Below are 18,701 nucleotides of genomic sequence, written 5' to 3'. Positions count from 1 at the left end.
TTTAAACATTGGAAAACCCAGGATGGAGTAGCAAGAAATAGGGAAAGAATAGATTGCTACTCGCCACATAGAGGAAAAGTGGAATCAGAGACAGGCACAATGAAAGAGAAGCATTGCCCCTGCAACGCATCTTTCACCTCTGCAACCCTCCTGGCTTCCATTTCTATTAATTCACAGTTCCCACATCTTCCACCAACAGTTTCCCCTTCCTCTGACCTGTCACATCCTCGCAGTCTGTGTCCTTGTGCCAACTGCATTGTACACATCACCCACCAGCTCCAGTCCCAATGCATTACATGCTTAGCCCATCCACCTGCCACCCCTCCCTTTGTAGCAGCAAACCTGTTGCCACCCTCTGAGCTGCTAGCTGCTCACTCCTGACCTCTCTCCCTGCCTCCCGCCCTCCTCTCTTTCTGTCCACTCCAACAGACACAACCCACATCCCATGCAGTCAACCAGCTGAAATGCAATCCTGGCATTGTGTGTCCACCCTGCACAAGTAGGGGTGCAAGTGTGTGTGTGTGTGTGTGTGTGTGTGCGCGTGTGCATACGTCCATTGTGCATGTGCATCAATGACAAAGGATTGATTCTGAAAGCTAGTAATGTGCTTCTGCTGTTCAGTGAGTATGTTTTACTCCTAAATTATGCTCATTCTACCAGACCCCTACTATTTATATGAGTGTTAATTATTTAGAAATGAAGTGTTTGACATAGGAACTGTTATAACATTTTTCTTTTCTCATCTTACTACAAATAAGTGTCAAGTGCAGGCTGCACTTGTGGTAGAAGTGAGGGCAAATGGGTACCTGGAAGCTGAACATTACCAAATTGACCTTGATACCGATGTGACCTTATCAGTGTAGTTGCAGAATGCAAAATGAGAGTTCTAGATTTAAGTTGAAAAGTTTTTACAAATGAAAGTATGAGGACAGAAATAAGAAAATCAGCTATAGATTTCATTTGAAAATTGTTATAAATGAAATCAAAGCAACAGAATTTCCTCAAAAAAAAAAAAAATAAATAAATAAATAAATAAAATAAAAATAAAAAAAATAAAAAAAAAAGTAAATAATCATACTTTCACCAATGATATTGTCATAATATTTTTAAAAACTTTCTTAAAAATACATCGTGATATTTTCTAGTACTACTTTTGTTGTATGTTTTAAAGAACACATTGTCTTAAGAAACTTAATAAACATTTTATCATTTTAGGGAAAACACCTTTGCATATAGCTGCACAAACACACAGCGATCGAACTTCCTGCACAGTTTTAGCACAGCTTTTGATGCGTAGCGGTGCTGATATTTCTGTGAAGGTAAAATTATTTTATATTTAATCTGTTCTCAAACTGAGGGCTGCAAACTCTCCATTCCACTTCAGTTTGCAATTTTCTTTTTAAAGTTAGTAGTACTGTTTATCACTGATATCCCTCATTTTATGTGTTCTTTAATACACTTGGTATATTATGAAGTGTGTTTTGTAAATTATTTTCCTTCTCTCCTGCTTATATTAAGTCTTTTTACCTTTATAATTTCTTTTGCGCAGTTCCCATGTGTGCCCTTGCATGCACCAATATGCACCAGAGTAATACAATATTTCATAACTGTTGTCCCATCCATCCTTCCAACATGCCTTTGCACTGCTCAGTGCTTCTTCTATAGTAGTTTGTCCTCATTTACACACTACATTCAATTTTAGATGTTCTGTTGTGTTACTCGTCATTCATGAAGATAACTAATGATGCAGCCAACCAGATGATAAATATTTTTATTTTTTTATAATGTGCTTGTCTGGTCATGGTACATCTGTTATGTCATGATATGACTATTGTGGGCTGCATATAATATGTACCTTGTGTCACAAACCGTATGCAACAGCATTACTACAAAACCAACGTCGTAGAAAATTTAATTCTGCCATCACATAACTAAAATTTAATCCTGCCATCACATAACCATGATTTGATACACTCCTAGTGTTCATATGCAAAATTTTTTCACAACCAAACCTACAGTTCTCCATACCTGTTAGCTATATGGAGGGTTCAAACATCAATAACATCAACAACAGAGGTACATAATGTTTCAGACCTGTTAGTTGTGAAATGCCTAGACACCTATTGATGAAATATTATTTACTTTATAAGGTAAAGAAAGCAAAGAAATGTCCTCCGTCTGCATTAATAGTTTTGTATATTCATTTTAACTCATTCAATTGTAGATTGTTGGTGAAACATTCTGTTTTATGTTAATTAAATGAAACATTTCCATTACCCTGTTTTGCAACACCTAAGCTTCGGGTCAGAAGACCATTTTCCAGTACATAACTGTTTCCAAAGATGGCAACCATAAACACATGAAATTCTTAATCTATAGCTTCATGTATACCCAATGTTGTTGTTACCAATGAAGTGAAATATTCATGATATATAATTGATATGGATTTCAAGCCCCCCCATGAACCATGGACCTTGCCGTTGGTGGGGAGGCTTGCGTGCCTCAGCGATACAGATTGCCGTACCGTAGGTGCAACCACAACGGAGGGGTATCTGTTGAGAGGCCAGACAAACGTGTGGTTCCTGAAGAGGGGCAGCAGCCTTTACAGTAGTTGCAAGGGCAACAGTCTGGATGATTGACTGATCTGGCCTTGTAACAATAACCAAAACGGCCTTGCTGTGCTGGTACTGCGAACGGCTGAAAGCAAGGGGAAACTACAGCCGTAATTTTTCCCGAGGGCATGCAGCTTTACTGTATGATTACATGATGATGGCGTCCTCTTGGGTAAAATATTCCGGAGGTAAAATAGTCCCCCATTCGGATCTCCGGGCGGGGACTACTCAAGAGGATGTCGTTATCAGGAGAAAGAAAACTGGCGTTCTACGGATCGGAGCGTGGAATGTCAGATCCCTTAATCGGGCAGGTAGGTTAGAAAATTTAAAAAGGGAAATGGATAGGTTGAAGTTAGATATAGTGGGAATTAGTGAAGTTCGGTGGCAGGAGGAACAAGACTTCTGGTCAGGTGACTACAGGGTTATAAACACAAAATCAAATAGGGGTAATGCAGGAGTAGGTTTAATAATGAATAGGAAAATAGGAATGCGGGTAAGCTACTACAAACAGCATAGTGAACGCATTATTGTGGCCAAGATAGATACGAAGCCCACACCTACTACAGTAGTACAAGTTTATATGCCAACTAGCTCTGCAGATGACGAAGAAATTGAAGAAATGTATGATGAGATAAAAGAAATTATTCAGATTGTGAAGGGAGACGAAAATTTAATAGTCATGGGTGACTGGAATTCGAGTGTAGGAAAAGGGAGAGAAGGAAACATAGTAGGTGAATATGGATTGGGGGACAGAAATGAAAGAGGAAGCCACCTGGTAGAATTTTGCACAGAGCACAACATAATCATAGCTAATACTTGGTTTAAGAATCATGAAAGAAGGTTGTATACATGGAAGAACCCTGGAGATACTAAAAGGTATCAGATAGATTATATAATGGTAAGACAGAGATTTAGGAACCAGGTTTTAAATTGTAAGACATTTCCAGGGGCAGATGTGGACTCTGACCACAATCTATTGGTTATGACCTGTAGATTAAAACTGAAGAAACTGCAAAAAGGTGGGAATTTAAGGAGATGGGACCTGGATAAACTAAAAGAACCAGAGGTTGTACAGAGATTCAGGGAGAGCATAAGGGAGCAATTGACAGGAATGGGGGAAATAAATACAGTAGAAGAAGACTGGGTAGCTTTGAGGGATGAAGTAGTGAAGGCAGCAGAGGATGAAGTAGGTAAAAAGACGAGGGCTAGTAGAAATCCTTGGGTAACAGAAGAAATATTGAATTTAATTGATGCAAGGAGAAAATATAAAAATGCAGTAAGTGAAACAGGCAAAAAGGAATACAAACGTCTCAAAAATGAGATCGACAGGAAGTGCAAAATGGCTAAGCAGGGATGGCTAGAGGACAAATGTAAGGATGTAGAGGCCTATCTCACTAGGGGTAAGATAGATACCGCCTAGAGGAAAATTAAAGAGACCTTTGGAGAAAAGAGAAACACTTGTATGAATATCAAGAGCTCAGATGGAAACCCAGTTCTAAGCAAAGAAGGGAAAGCAGAAAGGTGGAAGGAGTATATAGAGGGTCTATACAAGGGCGATGTACTTGAGGACAATATTATGGAAATGGAAGAGGATGTAGATGAAGATGAAATGGGAGATACGATACTGCGTGAAGAGTTGGACAGAGCACTGAAAGACCTGAGTCGAAACAAGGCCCCCGGAGTAGACAGTATTCCATTGGAACTACTGACGGCCGTGGGAGAGCCAGTCCTGACAAAACTCTACCATCTGGTGAGCAAGATGTATGAAACAGGCGAAATACCCTCAGACTTCAAGAAGAATATAATAATTCCAATCCCAAAGAAAGCAGGTGTTGACAGATGTGAAAATTACCGAACTATCAGCTTAATAAGTCACAGCTGCAAAATACTAACACGAATTCTTTACAGACGAATGGAAAAACTAGTAGAAGCCAACCTCGGGGAAGATCAGTTTGGATTCCGTAGAAACACTGGAACACGTGAGGCAATACTGACCTTACGACTTATCTTAGAAGAAAGATTAAGGAAAGGCAAACCTACGTTTCTAGCATTTGTAGACTTAGAGAAAGCTTTTGACAATATTGACTGGAATACTCTCTTTCAAATTCTAAAGGTGGCAGGGGTAAAATACAGGGAGCGAAAGGCTATTTACAATTTGTACAGAAACCAGATGGCAGTTATAAGAGTCGAGGGACATGAAAGGGAAGCAGTTGTTGGGAAGGGAGTAAGACAGGGTTGTAGCCTCTCCCCGATGTTGTTCAATCTGTATATTGAGCAAGCAGTAAAGGAAACAAAAGAAAAATTCGGAGTAGGTATTAAAATTCATGGAGAAGAAATAAAAACTTTGAGGTTCGCCGATGACATTGTAATTCTGTCAGAGACAGCAAAGGACTTGGAAGAGCAGTTGAATGGAATGGACAGTGTCTTGAAAGGAGGATATAAGATGAACATCAACAAAAGCAAAACAAGGATAATGGAATGTAGTCTAATTAAGTCGGGTGATGCTGAGGGAATTAGATTAGGAAATGAGGCACTTAAAGTAGTAAAGGAGTTTTGCTATTTGGGGAGCAAAATAACTGATGATGGCGAAGTAGAGAGGATATAAAATGTAGGCTGGCAATGGCAAGGAAAGCATTTCTGAAGAAGAGAAATTTGTTAACATCCAGTATTGATTTAAGTGTCAGGAAGTCATTTCTGAAAGTATTCGTATGGAGTGTAGCCATGTATGGAAGTGAAACATGGACGATAAATAGTTTGGACAAGAAGAGAATAGAAGCTTTCGAAATGTGGTGCTACAGAAGAATGCTGAAGATTAGATGGGTAGATCACATAACTAATGAGGAAGTACTGAATAGGATTGGGGAGAAGAGAAGTTTGTGGCACAACTTGACCAGAAGAAGGGATCGGTTGGTAGGACATGTTCTGAGGCATCAAGGGATCACCAATTTAGTATTGGAGGGCAGTGTGGAGGGTAAAAATCGTAGAGGGAGACCAAGAGATGAATACACTAAGCAGATTCAGAAGGATGTAGGTTGCAGTAGGTACTGGGAGATGAAAAAGCTTGCACAGGATAGAGTAGCATGGAGAGCTGCATCAAACCAGTCTCAGGACTGAAGACCACAACAACAACATGGATTTCAAGATATCCAACACATCATCCTCCTCGTGGATGCTAACTAGAATCATGTTACCATAAAACAGAGGCTGCACCACTACCAAGATTTCCTTTGACTACCTCTTTGCTTTTGGTTTACAATCAATTTCAGAGAATTTCATACATAGAGTGGACTTTTAAAATACAGAATATTATTTTGAGCTTTCAAAGCAGATGTATCGGTACCAACTGTAATGCCATTTTTTAAAATTTCTCTTTCTTAGAGTGATAGTAGTTTTGATTTCTTCTGGTGATCTAAAATTATCTTCCACCCTTTCATAGGCAACAAATGCATTTTGTGTTGGAAATTATTTCACTGTAATGTGCAAGTGGGATGGTACACATGGAACACTGGTAAATGACAGATTTTGAAAATATTAAATCAGCCTTAAAAAGTAATTATACATCAGTGAAAATAGGAAATAGCTACAATTTGTGTCAATAGTTTATCACAGAAAATCATTTCATCAAACAACTGAAAATTCAGGATGAAATGTAACAATATTATGAAAAAGATAGTTGATACTCACCATGTAGCGGAGATGCTGAGTTGCAGATAGGCACAACAAAAAGACTGTCAGAAAGTGAGCTTTCAGCCAACAAAGCCTTCATTGGAAATAGACAACATACTTACACACTCACACTCATGCAAATGCAACTCACACACACATGATCAGAGTCTCTGACTACTGAAGCCAGACTGTGAACAGCATTGCGGATGGGAGGGGCAACTGGTTGGTGGGGATGAGGAAGAGGTCGGGTTGGGGAGGGGAAGGGATAGCAGGGTAGGGGTGGGGGACAGTAAAATGCTGCTTGTGGGAGCATACAGGGACAATGTGGAGGGAGGGAGGGTAGGGTAGCTACGTGCAGTCGAGAGGTTAGACAGAGGGCAGGACAGCAATGGGGTGGGGGGTAACGGAGGAGAGAAGTAAAAAGACTGATGGTATATTGGTGGGATAGAGAGCTGTGTAATACTGGAATGGGAACAGGGATGGGGTTAGTTGAGTAAGGACAATACAAAAGCTGAAGCCAGGAGGGTTACGGGAATGTAAGGGATATATTGCAGGGAGATTTCCCACCTCCGCATTTCAGAAAACCAAGTGTTGGTGGGTGGAGTCCAAATGGAACAGGCTGGAATGAAGAACATCTTGTCTCATAATGCAGCTTAGAACCCACCTGTGGGACCTAACATCTTAGAACAAAGAAAGATGTATATTTTACTGCTAGCTCAAGTTCAAAAGTTGGTACAATGCAGAAAGCTTAACATTGGCAGTTTCAGGTGGTGAGAGTTTCGTACTGTGGTTGTGTCAAATACCATTAGAGGTCAGGCCTCAACTACCTTGTTTACAACACTGCCAACTTCAACAAGCAGTTGCATGATAGATGTTACTGCATCATTTATGTTGTGTGTTGCTTATTGTTTTCCTTTCTTATTTTGAAATTAGTGAAGAGACTAATCCTGGTCTGTCATGGATTTCAACTATGACCCTCACAGCACTAGAAGGGATCAGGATCCCTATGACCATATGTCAGTTCTGCCTTTGTTAAATACAGAGCACCTCTGCAGGCTTGTTTCCCTGCCCCACTCCTCTCCCCTCTGGCTGTCGTAATTCTAGTCTGCACATGCTCAAGGCCATCTGCCAGTTTATAGTGCCCAGTCCCTGAAAAATAATGAGCAGAAATCAAAACCTGTCAATGTATTCTGATCAGGCTGAAAGTCTTCCCCTAATATACAAATAGTGTTACATTTGGTTCTACTACTGTGCTAAATCCCTTTTTGCTTCCATCTGTAGTGTTGTCAGGTATGAGATGAATGGCTATGAATGCCCATGTAAGGTCAAAGCCAATATTGGGCCAATTTTGTAATTATCAAATTTACTCATACTCTGCATTCCGCATACTGATTTATTTTTCTCGTTCTACATAGTGTTTCATCAGTGTCTTACCTCACCTTTTGTGAAATGTGATGCTATTTTTACTGAATCCAGTCAGTATTTAAATGACATGGTGAAAAGAGTCAGTAAAAGTCAGTTTCAATACTATTGGAATCTGTTGTTTTAATGTCATTATTTAATACATAGAAACAAGGATCCTTTATTGTGTGATTATATGATAGCGGAACAAACACTGGTAGCAGTTACTTCTGTAAAATATCTGGGAGTATGCGTGCGGAACGATTTGAAGTGGAATGATCATATAAAATTAATTGTTGGTAAGGCGGGTACCAGGTTGAGATTCATTGGGAGAGTCCTTAGAAAATGTAGTCCATCAACAAAGGAGGTGGCTTACAAAACACTCGTTCGACCTATACTTGAGTATTGCTCATCAGTGTGGGATCCGTACCAGATTGGGTTGACGGAGGAGATAGAGAAGATCCAAAGAAGAGCGGCGCATTTCGTCACAGGGTTATTTGGTAACCGTGATAGCGTTACAGCGATGTTTAACAAACTCAAGTGGCAGACTCTGCAAGAGAGGCGCTATGCATCGCGTTGTAGCTTGCTCGCCAGGCTTCGAGAGGGTGCGTTTCTGGATGAGGTATCATATATATTACTTCCCCCTACTTATACCTCCCGAGGAGATCATGAATGTAAAATTAGAGAGATTAGAGCGTGCACGGAGGCTTTCAGACAGTCGTTCTTCCCGCGAACCATACGCGACTGGAACAGGAAAGGGAGGTAATGACAGTGGCATGTAAAGTGCCCTCCACCACACACCATTGGGTGGCTTGCGGAGTATAAATGTAGATGTAGATGTAGATGTAGAACAACAATGGTAGAGTTTACTGCTTTGGAGCTACTGGTCATTTTCCAGTTTAAACAAACATGCTCACACATGAACCACAGATGTATCCAAACATCCACATGTAGTTATGGTGACACTAACTGTTTGAGTGGTTGCTCAGGCTGATAGGAGTGAAGTGAGGGGAAAAGGAGATATAAGCAGAGTGATGAGAGGAAAAGGATGTAGAGGCTGATAAGGGGTAATAATATAATAATAATAATAATAATAATAATACTTTATTCCACATTGAATGATTTATTGCATATGTATGAAAACAAGTTACAATTCTTGGTACATAGCACAATAATACATCCTTCTGAATATGTCATTGATTAACAAAATGATTAAATTACAAATAAGATGGTGCTTAACACTATTTACATATTTTTTGAAACACTTCTTCTGCATGTAACTGTGGATTCTTCTAATGTGTAAAATGGATTTTGTAACAGGGATTTCCTTAGCTGGAATCTAAGCTTCATTGTGGGTAGGGTCATAACTTTACTAGGCAGTGCATTGCCTAACTTAAAACCTATATATTGTGGCCGCTCTTCATAGAGTGCTGTTCTGTGGCTGCTGATGTAAAATTTTTCTTTATTTCTACTATTGTACTGATAGAATCCGAACAAATATTGGGCTGCAGTCAAGTAATATGGATTTTAGAATGTAAATGTTTACTACGGTTAGTACACCAGTTTTTGGAAACAAGCCATGACATGATTCCTTGTATTTTGCTCCACATATTATTCTTATAGCCCTTTTTTGAAGTAGCAATAGCTTATTTAGGTTCGCTATGGATGTTTCCCAAATATATATTCTGCAGTTACGGTGAGAGGAAAATAAAGCATGGTATGCAGTCTTTAGGTCAACAGTGTCTTTGCAGAACTTACTAATCAAATTAATTGCAAATATATTTTTAGACAACTTACATGCTAGAGTGTCAACACGTGTGTCCCATTTTAGATTGCTTTGAATTGTTATACTGAGGAATTTTACATTAAACTTCGTTTTTACTAATTCATTGCCTATGTATTGTTTAATTTCATCATTACAACTACTGTTGTTAAACTCCATGAGACATGTTTTACTACCGATTACATTTAAGTGGTTCTCATTAAAGTACTGAACAATTTCCTTTGTCACATTATTACAGTGGATCTCTAGTTTGTTAATTGATTTCTTTTTATGCACAATGTATGTATCATCAACATAAAGCACTATTTTGGAACTATGAGTGCAATATCTTAAGTAATTTACATAAATCAAGAACAGAAGAGGACCTAGCACTGAGCCCAGGGGCACTCCTTATTTTGTATTAGTGATTTTGGATGTGTGAACACCACCTTCAGTTTTAAGCAGTACAAACTGTTTTTGGTTATTCATTTAAGATTTTATTAGGTCACGAGCAATGCCTCTGATGCCAATGATCCATAAGATTATGGTGTTCACACAGTCAAAAGCTTTATGAAGGTTGAAGTATATACAAGCAACATGTTGCTTGTTCTCAATGCCACTTATTATCTCTTCAATTAATTGAGCAGCTGCTATGTTTGTTGATTTACATTTTAAGAACCATTTTGATTTTCAAACATTAGATTGTGCATCAGGAGAAAGTTCATAATTCTGCAGTATATTATTTTTTAAATAATTTTGGAAAAGAAAGGAAGTATTGAAATTGGTCTGTTTTGAATTTTGAGTTTGTACTCTTTTTTTAAAGATTGGTGTTACTTGAGCTATTTTTAGTCTGTCTGGGAAGGTATCTGATTCTATTACATTGTTTGCTGCTGTAGGTACAGAGACATTTTGTCGGCACACTTTTAATACATTAATACTGAGGTCATCATGCCCTGTGGAACTGGAAGATTTTAGAGAGCTAATGATGTTAACTATTTCTTTGCAAATTTGTGAGGGCTAGATATATAGTATGCTCAGATGGATTGCCTTTAAATTTATACTGCAGGATATTATGTTTGTTATTGATAGCTTCCCCTAGTGAAGAAAAATATTCATTGAATATATTAGCAATTTCAAGTTGTTCTTTTACTACCATCCCATTGTGGTCAATAATAAAGTCCATACAGGATTTTCTCTGCCTGTTCTAAAACTATTTATCACTCCCCAGATACCAGTAGTAACACTGTGTGAAGCCTGAAGTGTGTCTGCAATGTAGATGCTCCTGGTCTGTATTAATAAATCTTTATAGTATTCTTGATAAGTTCTGAAGGTCTCCTTTAGCTTGAGATTTTGTGTATTATTCAACATTGCACTATGGAATAATTTTAATTTTTCCCTTGCTTCAGTGAAATCATTATTTATCCAGATACTTTTGTTTATGTTTTTGGTTTGTTTGACATTTGTGGCTACAACTGGGCATGTGGCATCAAAACAGTAGTAGAAGTCAGCAACAGAGCTATGATAGGAAATGCTATCTTTCTCAAACCATGGATTGTGTGCTAACACGCACTTCACTCTATTGATGTTATCATTATACATAATTCTTTTGCTTACATATAGTTCCTTTTTAGTGACAAAGGACATCTCATTTGCCTCCAATTGAAGCAGTACAGCATGGTGATCAGAGATGGCTAGTTTTAGAACAGATGTACTGTAGGAAAGATGGGTCATGTTTGTTGTTATATTATCCAGACATATTTTGCTGTTGCCATTCTCTCTAGCTGGCTCATGGATAAGTGGAATCAGACTGAATTCATTGTGTAAGAGGTGTAGCTTTTTGGTGTTGGCACTGTTGATTAATAAGTCTATATTTATATCCCTTGTTATTATATTATTTACCTGGCCATTTAACCCAGAAAATGTACTTTCTACAAATATCAGTAAATCAGATAGATTTTAGAAAAATGAATCCATACATGTGCCAGGTTGCATATACAAGCTGACAATTGCCATATTTTCTCTACCCCATTTTAGATTTATTGCAGCAAATCCTGTGATTCCTTCTATGCAGAGTGCACTTACGTCAATAAGACTGAAATTGGTTGCTTTAACAGTAAAGACTGCTATGCCACCCCAGACTTGTTTTTCCTACAAAATTTCATGGAGAGTGGTTGACTGATGCTAATTAGATCTTCAGTGTACCAGTGTTCAGTTATGACTAAAATATCAAGTTTTTCAAGACCTGTAATAATATCTATATCATTGTACTTATTTTTAAGACTACTAAAATGTTGGTGTATGACATTAAGTCTGAGTTTCTCCTGCTGGACTATACGGAGTGATGTAGGGCTACCAAACTGTCCGGCAGGCTTTACAAGCTTCCCAGGCTTGCCTTCAGTGGCTGATTGTGTGGCAGATTCTGATTTGATGGGTTGTGCCATTCCATGGCAATGCACTTATTTACACCACTTTGTGGAGAATTTCATCTAATTTCCTTAGCAATTAATTTGCTGACAGTCTTTTTGCATCTTTTATTCATGTGCATACCATGAGTTGTGTGAAGGGCTCTGCCTAGACTGCTGACATTTACCAGGGACACATTGCGGACTTTATTTCATATTGTTTAAGTCCATCAATTGTCTTGTACACTTTCAGGTTCACTATAGATTGTTCCATTTGATCTTGTCTCTGTGGAATGTTAACAATAATTACTTTAGTGTTAATAAACTTACTGAGTGCCCCTTTCATGTTCCTGATAGTGTCACTTGTTTGATTTTCTGCTACATTATTTGTATCTACCATGATTATGACACAATCATTTGATGAAAAACATTCACTATTTTGTACAGGAAATTTTCATCTATTTCTGAAAAATTTGGACTCCTTGTTGTGCTATCTGTCAGACAGGGGGAAGCAAATTATTATTTTTGGGGACTTCAATGTAGATTCTCTGAAAGAGGGTAATAGGAAAAATGACCTTGAAGTATTACTTGATTCTTTCAATTTGACACCCGTTATTGATTTTCCTACTCGGGTGGTAAAGGATAGCAGCTCACTGATAGGTAACTTCTTTATAGACCAAGATAAGTTTAACCAGATAAATGCTCAGCCTGTTAAGAATGGTCAAAATGCTCAGCCTGTTGAGAATGGTCATTCTGATCATGGTGCACAGCTAGTTACAATATATGACATAGCTCCATTCAGCAATACTAAACAGTCCTCCAAAGTAGTACGTTCAGTCAACGATTTAACAATTGCAAATTTCAGGGAAAGCCTACAGCAGTTAGACTGGGATGAGGTGTACCGTGAACCTGATGCCAATTTAAAATATAATTTATTTCATGACATTTTTGAAATGCATTTGGAAACTGCTTCCGCAAGAAAATAGTTAAATATACTCGTAAGAAACCTTCTAACAAACCATGGCTTACTAAGGGTATAAAAATATCTTGTAACCGGAAAGGGGAAATGTATCTGACAGCAAGAAAGAGCAGTGACCCAGAAACTATCAAACATTATAAAAACTACTGTGTTATATTAAGAAAAGTTATCAAAAAATCCAGAAGTATGTGTATCATGTCTGAAATCAGCAACTCTGATAATAAAATTGAAACAATTTGGAATATTATTAAAAGAGAAACAGTTCCACCAAGAGCACAGGAAGACAGTATTACCATCAAATTGAATGAAAACTTTATGAACAAAAAGTCAGAAGTTGAAAATATTTTTAATAATCATTTTCTAAATGTTGTGGATATAGTAGGATCCAGGTGTTCATTAGAAGATGCTAGGCTGTTAATGGAAGAGGCCATACCTATGCAATTTGATACAATTGAAATCTCACCCACTTCTCCCTCTGAAATTAGGAAAATAATAAACTTGCTTAAAAGGAAAAACTCACATGGAATTGATGGTATTTCCAGCAAAATACTAAAGGCTTGTTCTCAACAGATAAGTAAGATTCTCAGCCACCTGTGTAATAGCTCTCTGGAACAGGGCATTTTCCCTGTTAGACTGAAATATGCTATTGTTATACCTTTGCATAAAAAGGGGGATAGATCTGATGTCAACAATTACCGTCCAATCTCCCTTCTAACAGCTTTATCCAAAATTTTTGAGAAAGTAATGTATTCAAGAGTAGCTTCACATATCTGTAAAAATGAAGTACTAACAAAATGTCAGTTTGGTTTCCAGAAAGGTTTTTCAACAGAAAATGCCGTATATGCTTTCACCAGTCAAATTTTGAATGATCTGAATAACCGAACACCACCCATTGGGATTTTTTGTGATCTCTCAAAGGCTTTTGATTGTGTAAATCATGAAATTCTGCTAGACAAGCTCAAGTATTGTGGCATGAGTGGGACAGTGCACAAATGGTTTAATTCGTACCTAACTGGAAGAGTGCAGAAAGTTGAAGTAAGCAGTTCTCATAATATGCAAAGATCAGCACATTCCTCAAACTGGGGAACTATCAAGAATGGGGTTCCACAAGGGTCAGTCTTGGGTCCTTTGTTGTTCTTAATATATATTAATGACTTGCCATTCTATATTCATGAAGAGGCAAAGTTAGTTCTCTTTGCTGATGATACAAGTATAGTAATCACACCTGACAAACAAGAATTAACTGATGAAATTGTCGATACTGTCTTTCAGAAAATTACTAAGTGGTTCCTTGTAAACGGACTCTCACTGAATTTTGATAAGACACAGTACATACAGTTCCGTACAGTGAATGGTATGACGCCATTAATAAATATAGACCTTAATCAGAAGCATATAGGTAAGGTAGAATATTCCAAATTTTTAGGTGTGTCCATTGATGAGAGATTAAATTGGAAGAAACGCATTGATGATCTGCTGAAACGTTTGAGTTCAGCTACTTATGCAATAAGGGTCACTGCAAATTTTGGTGATAAACATCTTAGTAAATTAGCTTACTATGCCTATTTTCACTCATTGCTTTCATATGGCATCATATTTTGGGGTAATTCATCACTGAGGAATAAAGTATTTATTGCACAAAAGCGTGTAATCAGAATAATAGCTGGAGTCCACCCAAGATCATCCTGCAGACATTTATTTAAGGATCTAGGGATATTCACAGTAGCTTCTCAGTATATATACTCTCTTATGAAATTTGTTATTAACAACCAAACCCAATTCAAAAGTAATAGCAGTGTGCATAACTACAATACTAGGAGAAAGGATGATCTTCACTATTCAAGATTAAATCTAACTTTGGCACAGAAAGGGGTGAATTATACTGCCACTAAAGTCTTTGGTCACTTACCAAATAGTATCAAAAGTCTGACAGATAACCAACAAGTATTTAAGAAGATATTAAAAGAATTTCTGAATGACAACTCCTTCTACTCCATAGAGGAATTTTTAGATATAAATTAAGGGAAAAAAACAAACAAACAAAATTATTAAAAAAATAAAAAATAAAAAAACACAAAAAATAAAAAAGTTGTTATATTAACTTAAGTATGTTGTTAAATTAACTTAATTAGGTCATGTATTGGAAAATTTGATTCGTTCCACATCATTACGAAATATCGTATTCATGATCCATGGAACTAGTATTAATCTAATCTAATCTAATCTTGGACAGTTTGTTTATGTTCACTTAGGTTAGCATATGAGATTTTTTGCACAGATTTAAATGCTACATCTTCCACTATGTATCACGAATCTGATAACTTTTTTTGTTTTGGTAATACCAGTCGGAGAGCTGTCTTTTGTTTTTGATTTAGGCCTGCAATTGTTGAGTAGGCACTACTGATCAGTTTTGCTCAAATTTTTATTTACTACAGAAGCCTCAGCCTTTATACACCGAATTTCACTTATATGTGTGGAGCTTGAGCAATTGAGGAGGTAATAGAAGGAATGATACAGGGGGAGTTAGATGGCTTTCAGTGGCAGTAGCAAAGTGAGAATATCGACCAGATAGTCTTTGAGTTTCTTTAGAAAGTTAGTATCACGTAAATTATCATACCAGTTTTTAGGCAGACTTATTAGTATCTTGAAACCCAAGTACTAAGTTCCTTTTTCAAGGATTGTCTGTCAGTTAGGTATGCTTCACATATCATTCTCCTCCTTGTGTTGTGGATGTGCACACTGTCATTTGTAATCCATTCTCAATTGTCTTTTATGATGTATATTATTGTTTTGTGTATGTCAAAGAAGCAAAAGTTAAGATGTCTAGCTTTTTAAAGCATTCCTGCATGTTTTAGAAGTCCTTTTTCCTAAAATGACTCCGACTGCCTTTCTTTACTTACCTTTTTTGTTTCTGTCATGCTTGAGCGCCCCTACACCGTCACTCCACACTGCAGGTACACTTCAAAGACTCCATGATATACTGTGCACAGAAGCTATGTTGTTTCCATTTCAACTCATTATCCACAGTATTGTCTGAGATTTATTGTCTTGTACTTCTTGGAGCTTTGTTTCATCCACCTCTAAATCCATATGTTTAGGCATCTCTACGTTTATGAACAATGCATGCATAGTCTTTTTCCAGTTTATAACCAGTATATTTTCCAAGAGCCATTGGGCTGCAATGTTTGCAGAAATATGTGCTCTTCTTTCAAGCTGCTGTGCATTTTTTCTCTGTTCAGTATTTTATGTCACATGCATAGAACACAGGGTGTATGAAGAGGAATCAACTGATTTAAAAATCATTTGAGATATTTGCATGAACAACATACTGTTGGAAAGAGTAAACTCCTGAGTTTTACATGGTTCCTGCTAGGTGGCAGCAGTGTTCGTCCACTTCAGTTGTAGTAAAAATGGGGTTGGGTCAACAGAAAACATTTTGTGTTCTACATTTTGTGCAGTGTAGATCAGTACTAACTGTTCAGCATGATTTTCATACTAGGTATGGTGTGGATGCTCCTGCAGTGCAGAGTATTAGATGATTGCATGCATAATTCTGTGAAACAGGTTGTTTGTGTAAAGGCAAATCCCCAGACCGTCCCCGAGTGTCTGGCAAAGACGTTGATCACATGTGCCATAGTTTCACAAGGAGTCCACAGGAATCCATTCGCCGTGCATCTCAACAGCACAATGTACTCCTGATGTCCATGTGGCATGTGTTGTGTCGATGTTTACACATGAAACCATACAAAATTCAGCTACTGCAAGTGCTTCATGAAGGTGACAAACAACAGTGTGTGGAGTTCTGTAATTTCGTTCTTGGCAAGATGAAGGATGACACTTTGCTTCCACACTTAGTGTTTAGTGGTGAGGCAACATTCCATTTAAATGGAAAGGTGAACCATCATAATGTGAGAATATGGGGTACGGAAAAACCACATGAAGTTGAACAATATGAGATGGACTCTCCAAAATTTAATGTGTTTTGTGCAGTTTCACAGCAAAAGGTGTGTGGTCCATTTTTCTTTGCTGAGAACACTGTTACCAGAAGGACATATCTTCATATGCTTAAGAACTTTCTCTTCCTACAGTTGGAGACTGATTCAAATGACTTCGTTTACCAACAGGATAGGCCCCTGCCACACTGGCATCTGGAAGTGTGGAAATTTTTAAACCAAAGGATTACTGATCAATGTATTGGTTGGACTGGACCAAATGATTCAGTCATACATTACTGCCCTCCAAGGTCACCAGATCTGACTGTATGTGATTATTCCTTGTGTGGGTTTATAAAAGACTGTTTATGTGCCTCCATTACTGACAACAATGAATGAACTGAGACATGCATACAGCAGCTGTGGAAGCTGCAACTCAAGACATGCTTGCTGCAGTGTGGGAACAATTTGAATGCAACATTGACAATGCCGTGCACTCAAGTGGGGCGTATTGAACACCTATAAAAAGGTATGAAAAAACCTTTTTGAGTTTCTCGCTCATCAAAAAACAAAATTCATTGTAGATATTTATTAGTTTCAGAAACAATATTATGAAAAGAAACGTTGCTACTCACGATATAGCGGAGATGCTGAGTTGCAGATAGGCACAACAAAAAGACTGTCACAGATATAGCTATTGGCCAGTAAGACGTTCATCAACAATAGGTGACTCACACACACACACACACACACACGACTTGTGTGCGTGAGATGCATTTGCTTGAGTGTGTGTGTGTATGTCTGTCATGTCTGTCGTGTATTGTTGACAAAGGCCTTACTGGCCAAAAGTTTTATTTGTGAGAGTCTTTGTGTTGTGCCTATCTGCGACTCGGCATCTCCCCTATATGGTGAGTAGCAACTTTCAAAAAAATTGTTCGAATGGTTCTGAGCACTATGGGACTTAACTGCTGTGGTCATCAGTCCCCTAGAACTTAGAACTACTTCAAACTAACTAACCTAAGGACATCACACACATCCATGCCCGAGGCAGGATTCGAACCTGCGACTGTAGCGGTCATGCTGTTCCAGACTGCAGCACCTAGAACTGCATGGCCAGCAACTTTCCATTTCATAATATTGTTAGTTTCAGAAATATAGACAAGCCAAATCAGATGATTCTATTTGATACATCCTGTATCTTCTTCTCTGTATCTTCAATATCTGTATCATTTACAAACAAATTAAACAGCTATGGCTCGATTACCAAACCCTGTGGCACTCTATATTTGATGCTCCTGGTTTCTTACTGGTATGAGTTTCTTATTGATACATGCTGTTGCCTGTTTCATAGGTACAATTGTACCCACTCTCTTGCTTGACCATAAATGCCATATATTTCAGATTTTGTATCAGTGTTTCATGTACAAATGTGTCAAATGCTTTGGAGAGTTCCAGAAACATTGCAGAAACAACTTTTTTCCTCATGTCATTATTGTAAAATATACTCTGTCACACTGACAATTGCTGATTCTGGAATCATGTTGTGTTTGTCCAGAAAAATAAATAAATAAGAAGTTCCACAATTTCTGGGAAACCCGATATCAGTGAAATTGATAAGTTACTATTGCAGTCATCCGTAATGCCTTTTCTTGTATATTAACACTGCAGAGAGCTGGCGGGAAAACTGATTAGTGTCTCAGTTGTAGGAAAGGAGACTGTGGACAACTGATTGAAAGTGTTTGTAATGGAGGCAATGTGGAAAGTAGCGGTGGGACCAGTGGAATTAAGTTTCGGAACATGAGGAGCATGTGTTGCCTGTGAAAGGAAGGGGAGAGATTCAGGTGACAGATTTTGGGATGGACCTAATGTTTTGGGGAGCTTCTAGATGTCATGTGAACGTCTAGGTTGATTCTGCAGAGGTAAGTTTTGTAGGCAATGGTGTCAGAC

The 18,701-nt window shown here is 37.9% G+C and overlaps 1 protein-coding gene across 3 annotated transcripts in view; it reads left to right on the top strand.

Moving 5' to 3' along the window:
* Positions 1-18,701, top strand: part of LOC124712525 (actin cytoskeleton-regulatory complex protein PAN1-like) — a 287,605-nt gene that overhangs the window by 258,617 nt on the left and 10,287 nt on the right. For all 3 annotated transcript variants that reach the window (XM_047242837.1, XM_047242835.1, XM_047242836.1), the window contains one exon: positions 1,216-1,319. In XM_047242837.1, the coding sequence (XP_047098793.1) occupies positions 1,216-1,319 (104 nt within the window). The remainder of the gene's footprint in view (positions 1-1,215; positions 1,320-18,701) is intronic.

This window comes from Schistocerca piceifrons, chromosome 8, assembly GCF_021461385.2.
Source record: "Schistocerca piceifrons isolate TAMUIC-IGC-003096 chromosome 8, iqSchPice1.1, whole genome shotgun sequence".
Classification (NCBI taxonomy): Eukaryota; Metazoa; Arthropoda; class Insecta; order Orthoptera; family Acrididae; genus Schistocerca; species Schistocerca piceifrons.
The sequence above is the reverse complement of the archived record's forward strand: the minus strand, read 5'-3'. Positions and strand labels throughout refer to the sequence as shown.